The sequence below is a fragment of the Manis javanica genome, chromosome 13, assembly GCF_040802235.1.
Source record: "Manis javanica isolate MJ-LG chromosome 13, MJ_LKY, whole genome shotgun sequence".
NCBI classification, from domain to species: Eukaryota; Metazoa; Chordata; class Mammalia; order Pholidota; family Manidae; genus Manis; species Manis javanica.
Window position 1 is genome coordinate 98,506,245 of NC_133168.1, and position 8,021 is coordinate 98,514,265.

Below are 8,021 nucleotides of genomic sequence, written 5' to 3' on the forward strand. Positions count from 1 at the left end.
GGTCCGCGCAGCCCCAGGTGCCTCCTCCGCAGCTATGAGGGGCCAGCTTTGCAGAGCTCCACCCTGGGGTGCGACGTGGAGCTGGTGGATGGATTCACCTACTCCATCTCCCAGGACCCGGGGCAGGCTGTCTACACCCAGGACCCCGTTCCAAACCTGGCAACCTGCCAGGGCCCTCCCAGGGCTGCCCCACGAGAGTGGCCGACAGGCCCACTCCAGAGGGTCTGCAACCTCGTCCCCGGGGGCACCCCGTGCCTCTCCTTGCTCGCACCCCAGGGGGCTGGGGGCTCTCGGGTGAGCTGCGAACCTCCCTCACCCTGGTGATCCCTGGGTTTCCCACTGACTATCTCCCTGCTGCCCCCCTCAGCCTGAACATGAGCCAACTGTCCCTGGGACTGAGGTCCCCAGGCGCAGGGCTCCCTGGACGTGTGTGAAGAGGAAGGGGAGAAAGTGCACAGGACAAGTGGAACCAGCTCCAAACACCAGCAGGAGCGCTCCTGAGGCCACACCCCATCCCGAGGCCACACCCCCTCCCGAGGCCACACCCCCTCCCGATGGCACACTCCCTCCAGAGGAAGCCAAGAAGTGGACCACGGGACAGTGGCTCCCCTGGTGAGCACCCACCCCCTCCTCGGCACAGTCGGGCCTCTGCCCACAGTCCGTTCTGTGTCTTGAGCGTCCCCACATGTGTCTGAGCCATGGTGTGTTCCTCTGACAGGTAGGGTGGCTGGTGAACAGCCTGTTAGGGTGCCCATGGGGAACACGGGAGGAGCCTCAGAGGGGCTCCCCAGGCACTGGGTGCTGCAGGAAGGACTTCCGGCCAAGCTGGGCCACTTCGGGGCTATTACTTCTCTGTACCTGATGAAAAGCCTTTGGCTTCACCCGTCAGTGGCCTCAGTTTGGAAAAGCACAAGGAAAGCAGCCTTGGGAGCAGAGGCTTGCGATTCCCTGTGGCTGGGCCTGGCCCTTGTCCTCACTGAGTTCACATGAGGGGCCTCTGGGGCCAGCAGAGGGGTACCTGGACAGGTACTGGGGGACTTCCTTCAGCAACAATAGGTGTGCAGCACCCACTTGGTGCAGGTCCTCTGGGCACACTTAGCATAACTGAGTGAAGGAAGCAGACACAATACTGGGACCCCGTCCCGGGGGGAGTTGGGCAGTCATTTCAGGCATCATCTGCAGATCATGGCCACGGAGAGTCATGGCCGATGCCCTCATGGCCTCCCTATGTGATGGGGGGCATAACGAAGGCCCAGAGGAGGAACTGAATATGTGAATTTTCACCGGGCCCAGAGGGGGCGCTGCCCGTGTGCACAGAATGGGCAGAGGAGGCATTTGGGGCTTGGGGCAGGGGGCGCCCAGCAGAGCACAGCAGGTCACCCATCTTTGGATTCCCACGGGCGGGCTGATGACTGGGGACTTCCTACTTGGGAGGACGGAAGAGGATGGGGTCCCAGGACAGACACGCAGGGTCAGGAAGGGGGGTGGCAGGTGCCTCGGCAGGCAGGGGAGGGCAGAGCGGCTGGAAAGACCAGGCTTCTCACTCTGCCACCCCCTGGCCTTCCCGCAGCCCGAGGACGGGACGGGCTACGCGCCTTGCCTGGGAGCCCGAGAGTGCGCCCGGGGTCCACCATGACAGCCAGCCGTCATCCACCCCGGAGGGCCAAGTCCGCCACCACTTGGGCCAGAAGGAGCACCTGCAGCCCACGGTGGCTGAGCTCAAAGGTGAGGGGCTGCAGCCAGGGGACTGTCTAGGGTGGGCTTCCCGGACTGGGGTTCCCTTCAAGGCAGTGAGGCACGGAGAATCGGGCCCGGGGTGACCCTTCCTCTGTGTCTTGCTCCAGAACCACGGCAGAGGCAGCTGGGTCCAGAGACACAGAGAAGACCGTCTTCGAGGCTAGAGCCCATCCCGGAGCTCCCTGAGACCCCTGTGCTGGAGCTACGGCCGGTGTCACCTGATTCAGCCCCTGCAGAGCTGCAGGATGTCCCAGCAGTGGCCTCAGCCCTGGCGCCAGGACCCAAGCTGGAGCCCCATGAGCCCTCAGGCGTGGGGCCCGGAACACCTGTCGGAATGGCACCAGGCCTGGGAGAGCCAGAGGCGTGCCTGGACAACACCAGACACTGTGCCGTGAGCCCCTGGGACATCCCAGGAGCGGTCTCATGCCCCGAGCAGGAGCCCCTTGAGCCCTCAGGTGTGGGGCCCAGAGCACCTGTCAGAATAGCACCGGGCCTGCCAGACCAAGAGGCGGGACTGGACCCCACCAGACCCTGTGCCATGAGCCCCTGGGACATCCCAGGAGTGGTCTCATGCCCCGAGCAGGAGCCCCTTGAGCCCGCGGGCCCGGGGCGCGTAGCACCTACCAGAATGCCACCAAGCACGGCAGAGCCACAGGCGGGGCCAGCGCCCACCAGCCCCTGTGCCGCGAGCACCCCCTGTGCCGTGAGGGAGGAGCCGCTCACCATCCTGCAGTTCCCCTGCCGCCTGGTGGCTGAGCAGCTGACCCTTATCTGTGCGGTGAGTGGAGCGGGCTCTCGGGGTCGGGGCTGGGCTTTCCCTGTGTCACGGGCTGCCCCAGACCTGCCCTCCCCTGACGTGGACTCCTGTGATGTGGGCCCACGTCCCAGCTTCCCCACGGACTCACCCTGTGCCCTGAGAGAACCTCCCCACGCCCAAGACTGCACTGACCACAGGGGGACAGTAGGGCTGGCCCTTAGGGGTCCTTGCCGACCAACGAGGAGGAGTGGAGGGAAGGTGGGCAGGGCGTGGCCGGGCTGGGAGGGGCAGGGCAGGGGAGGGGTGCTCAGGGAGGTGCCACCAGGGCCTTAGGTCCTCCGGCCATTGGCCTAGCAGGCCTCCACAGCCTCGGCACGTCAGAGGCTGCTACCATGGACCTGACTGCGTGGGAGACACTGACACCCCCAAAGGCCCTGGGTGGAGTTGTTTTGGGGTAAACTGCACCTGAGTGGGTACCGGGATCCACGGGGTGACAGAATGGGAGGCAAATGCCCCAGGATGGCAGGTTGAGCTGCCTTGTGCTGCAGGGAGAAGGTGAGCAAGGGTGCCTGCGAGCAGAGCCATCTCTTCTCCACCACTGTCGGGCCCTGTGCATCTGATCCTGGGCGCCTCAGTGGACGGGCTCCAAAGACCGACGGCCACAAGGCTCACAGCACACCCCAGCTTGCTGGGCTCCAGCGCAAACCGGTGTCTGCCTGGCACAGCGGCACCAGGGGCACAGCTGGATGACACCCCTTGTCATCCCCAGGAGCTGTTCACCAAGGCCAGCCATAATGAATGCAAGGCCTACACTGCATACAAGCCACACATGGGAAGAAGGTACCAGCGAGAGAAGGCAAACATTGAACACGTGGCCCCCACCATCCATAAGGTCATGAAGCAGTTTGAAGCCACGGTTAGGTTGGTCACCACCTCCTGCCTCGGGACCCCGAGCATGACGGCCCGGGACAGGGCCCGAGTGGTGGAGTTCTGGATCCAGGTGGCCAAGGTGAGTCATGGGACGGCCCCCGGGGTCCATCCTGGCGTCTTGGGACCTGCTCCCCCCCTTTGCCAACTCTCATGATGAGTGCCTGCGGTCTGCCCTGCACTGTCCCTGGGCCCTCCTGCCAGGGGCGTGCGGACCTGGACCCACAGGCCCCAGGGGGGGACAGCCATCCCTGCCCCTTCCTTGGGTTGAGCTACAGTCCTCCACCCAGGAGGGCGGCTCACCAGGTACCAGGTGTGCTGGGCTTAAGGACAGGGGTTCATGGGGGGACAGAGCAGAGAAGCAGGCCACGCTCTCAGCTCTGTCTTCCCTCCCAGGAGTGTGAGACCTTCCTGAATTTTGCATCCTTCCACGCGATTCTCTTGGCCCTGCAGTGCCCTCCTGTAGGTCGTCTGAAAAGCACCTGGGGACATGTTTCCTGGTGGGTAGTCCTGTCCCCGGGTCCAGGGCACCTGAGGGGACAGGGATACCCCTAGGGCCTGGGAGTGTCCCCTCAGTCGGCTGGGACTTCCTGGGAAGTGGCAGTGCCTAGGGACAGGGATGGTGGCCTCTTGGAGCCCCGGTGGGTTAGGGCAGTGATACCCCTGGAGGAATCAGTTTCCCGCAATGTCAGGTGTGGGGTGAAGCCAACTGGAGATCTCGAGCATGCGTTCTGCAGCAGGGGGTCTCTGCCCCAAGGACAGCGACCTGGCCCAAAGCAGATTCGCCCCCAGGACAACTGGGAATGGAGGCTCCGGGTGGAAACAGCAGCCCCCTCCCCAGGCCACGGAATCCCCAGAGCCAGTGCCGTGGTGGAAAGCCTCCTGCAGGCTAGTTGATATCTGGGGTCTCCAGGAAAACGGGTCTGCCCCCAGACTCCCCACCTGCTGCCCACATGTCCCCTCCTCCTCTCCCCGCCCCTTAGGAAAAGCTCCTACATGTTTAGAAAACTTAAAAAGAAGGACAAGAAGGCTGATCGGCAGTGTTTCCACGAGGTAAACAAAGGCTCGAGGTCTGGAAGGGAGGGGTCGTTGGGGCAAGTCCTCTGCCGTACGGGGGCCCAGCCTTGGGGCAGACTCGAGGTGTGCGGTGTGAGAGGGGGGAGTTGATGAGGGAAGTAGGGTCCCCCAGACCCCCAACGGCCTCGTCTGTCTCCCTCCGTGGGCCCACTTGACTGGGGTCCTGGCATCCAGTGAGGACCCAGAGGACAGGCCCCCGGTCAGGGCTGGGGCTGGCACGGGGTCGGCAGCAGGGGTGGGGCCCATGGCTGAGCAAGGTCGGCCTCTCCCTGGGTCCCCTCAGACTGTTACCCTGGGGTACACGCCTGCCAGATGAGAGGGGTCCAGGGAGCACAAGACGGGCTTCAGCTTGGTGCCCATCCCACCTTATCGTGTGAGGGGAGCCGTGGTGATAGCCAGGTGACAGTGGGTGCTTAGGGCACCCTGGGAGGCAGGTACCTCCCCACACACTCTGTAGGTGAGGAGGCTCTCAGGGCCCTTAGCCGCGGCCTAAGGACACAAGAGAGGATGAGTGTATGCCGGAGCTGGGGTCGTGCTAGGCTGAGAGCCTGCTGGAGGTGGGGACAGCATAGGAGCCAGGGGACGCGCGCCAGGCATCCATCAACCAAGGCCTGGTGGTGGGAGGCCACGAGGGAGGGGAGCACGAGCACCTGAGTGTCCTGGACCTTGCAGGTGGCAAAGCACCTGCTGATGCGATGGCAGTGGAACCAGAGGACACCCCACTACAAGGAGAATCAGGTGAGAGTGGTGTGGCCTGGTGCCACCAGCCCTGATCTGCCAGCACTGGGGTGACCAGGAGGGCGATCAGCTGCGTATGGGGAGAAGTTGGAGGACGGGTGCAGGGACCACAGGTCCTGGGATTGGCCAAAAGCCAGCCCTGGGAGGGACCGGGAGACGAGCGCAGGGTGAAGGGAGGGGGAAGGGAGGCAGGACAGGGTGGTCCAAGGAACCTGGGGCTGCGGGTGTGGGGTTCAGGAGAAGCTCTGTGGGCGCCCCTGAGGTAGGCGGGGACTCATCACCTCCCCACCCCCATGGCACAGGGCATGGTCCCCTTCCTTGGACATATTCTGGATGACGTGCCCATAGACCAACTGCCAGAAGATAATGATGAAGTAAGTGAGCCCAGCGGGGCACAGGGGGTCAGGATGGTGAACTTTGGGGAGGAGAGAGCCCCAGTGAGCCCACACTTCTCAGCACCAGGCCACTCCGACTTCTGAGAGTCTCCCTTCCACCCCAGGAGCTGGACCTCTAGGAGAGGATGCACATAAGCTCCCCGGTCCTGGCCCCAGGGAAGGTGGGGCTGAGGGCTAGAGGGGTAGCATCTGGGCAGGACTGTCCTCCCCCTCAGGCCCTGCCCAGGGGGAGGCGTGTTGCTCCTTCAGTGCCAGAAGCACATCAGGGGGCAGGCAGTGCCTGCCCGCCTGAGGCCCCGTCTCCCTATCTGCCATCACGGAGAGTTGCGTGGGAAGCTTGGCCTCAGCTCCCCAGTCTACTCCCCGCCTCTCGGTAGCCCCGATCCCGGGCCAGGTCCGGGTGCTGTTTCTGGGCAGGCCTGCCCCTTGGAGGGCCCTGGAGGTCCTCCACCTTGAGAAAGGGTGGGGATATTCCGGCCTCGTTCTGGGCTCAGGGAGCTGCTTCCGATGCACTTTGGCTGCCTGGCTGCCTTCCAGGGTGATGGTATAAAATAAGAGTTGAGTGCCCAGCCATGAAAGGTGAGGGATGGAGTCAGGAGCCTCTGGGTGAGACCTTGTCCACCCCATCCCCTGGGTCTAACATGTCTTGAGAGAGTTAAGCCACACAGAGCTGAGGACACTGAAGGCGTTGTCAGGTTGGGGGTGGGGGTGGCATCAAGGCCGCCTTCCTGGAGGAGGAGCAGGAGACCCAACAGTGGGAACAGGCAGGGCTGGATGGCACTGGAGGGGAGGCGGGTTCCCGTGTGAGCAAAGATCCGGGACCATCCCAGTGCACCCACTCCTCACCCCCCTCCTCGTCTGCATCCTGTCCTTCCTCTGCTCCAGGTCATTTCCATCTTATATGAGATCGGGATACAAAGGCGCGTAGCCAGGCAGTACAACCTGGAGCCCGATGAGCACTTCCAGTCCTTTCTCCAGGCCATGGAGCCCCTGGATGAGCAGCACAGGTGAGGCGGGTAAAGGTCAGGCGTGGGCTGCAGCTGCCCGCAGGCTCTGGGAGAAGGGACCCTGACGTGTGGCTCCAGGGGCTCACAGGTGTCCCTCTGTCCTGCAGCTACAGCCTGTCCTGCCAGCTGGAGCCAGAGGGCGAGAGGACCATCAGAAATAGGGTGCTGCAGCTCTTCCGGCGCCACAAGATTTAAACTTCCTGGCCAGGGCCAGGTGAGTATTCTGGGCGGGGGCGATCGGCAGGGGGTGGGCTGCTCCACAGCCTCAGGGAAGCTTCGGGCCACATGGGGTGTGGGGGCGTCCTAAAGATCAATGGGGGTGGGGCCCCAGCTCCACGGCCGACCAGTCCTGCCAGACTGAAGGATGGTTCCCCTCCCCCTCTGGGACCCAGCCTCCTCCTCTGTGACTAGGTGACGCTCAGGAGACTTCCCGTGACAGGGACGCCCCGGGTGCTTGTGATTGACAGGACCCTCCGTGCAGGACCAGGGGCCTAGAGGGCAGTGGGGACGGGGTGGAAGCAGGATAACGGGGGGAACCCGGGATAACCTGCCTCTTCTGTGCACCTGTGTGGCCCTGCAGCTGCCGTCCTCGGGCCCGCAGCCCTGGTGGTGCCCCGGCTGCGTGCGGACGAGAGCTCCCCCTTCGGGCAGGCGGCACCTGGCACTCCCAGGCCCTAGCCTGCTTCCTGCTCCTCTTCCTGCCCCTGCTCATCCTCAGCCTCTGCTGCGGCAGGTCCTCTGGCACCTCCTCCGTCGGTCGGCAGACCCGGGCAGCTCCCCAGGCTGCCGCTGCACCCCAAGGACCCGTACGTAGCTGCAGCCAATCTGGCCTCCTTCCTGCTGGGTTGTCCCCTCTGCTCGTGGCCCGCTGGACAGAGGCGAGCTGCCCCACCACGCGGAGGGTGTCACCACTTGTGCACGTGGCCTCCCGTGTTGTCAACACCACCAGTGCCTGGGTGCCATCAACCACCGAGTTGTAGCCACACGGTTCCAGGAAAAGGTGGGGCCGTCCTCACCAGGCCTGGACATTCCCGGGATGGACACAGACACGGGACAGTGCTGTGTGGAACCACCACTCCCTGGGAGCCCAGAGGAGGCATCCGAGGATGCAGGGGTGGCCGGCCGCCGCAGGTTCTCAGGGCATGCTCCCAGGGGTGCCCCCTGTGCAACTTCCACGCCTCATCCCTGAGAAACAGCCTCCCTAGGGAATAAAGACGGCGGGGTGAGAGGTGAGACAGAGACCTACTCCCAAAACCACATATAATATGAAAATATAATCAATACAACTCAGCCTGAAAGAATAACAGGAAAGAAGGCTACGCAGACTGCACACACCTAGACAAAAGAGCAGACCTCGCGGAACAGGGTAAGGTACCAGAGCTG

The 8,021-nt window shown here is 63.8% G+C and overlaps 1 protein-coding gene across 1 annotated transcript; it reads left to right on the plus strand.

Moving 5' to 3' along the window:
• Positions 1–347: 347 nt before the first annotated feature.
• Positions 348–6,760, plus strand: LOC140845727 (ral-GDS-related protein-like). Its single transcript, XM_073220585.1, has 9 exons — positions 348–612; positions 1,571–1,725; positions 1,845–2,515; positions 3,264–3,503; positions 3,818–3,921; positions 4,405–4,474; positions 5,171–5,236; positions 5,539–5,610; positions 6,517–6,760. The coding sequence occupies exons 3-9, from the start codon at positions 2,072–2,074 to the stop codon at positions 6,640–6,642; spliced, it is 1,122 nt and encodes a 373-aa protein (XP_073076686.1). The 5' UTR covers positions 348–612; positions 1,571–1,725; positions 1,845–2,071; the 3' UTR covers positions 6,643–6,760.
• The last annotated feature ends 1,261 nt before the right edge of the window (positions 6,761–8,021 follow it).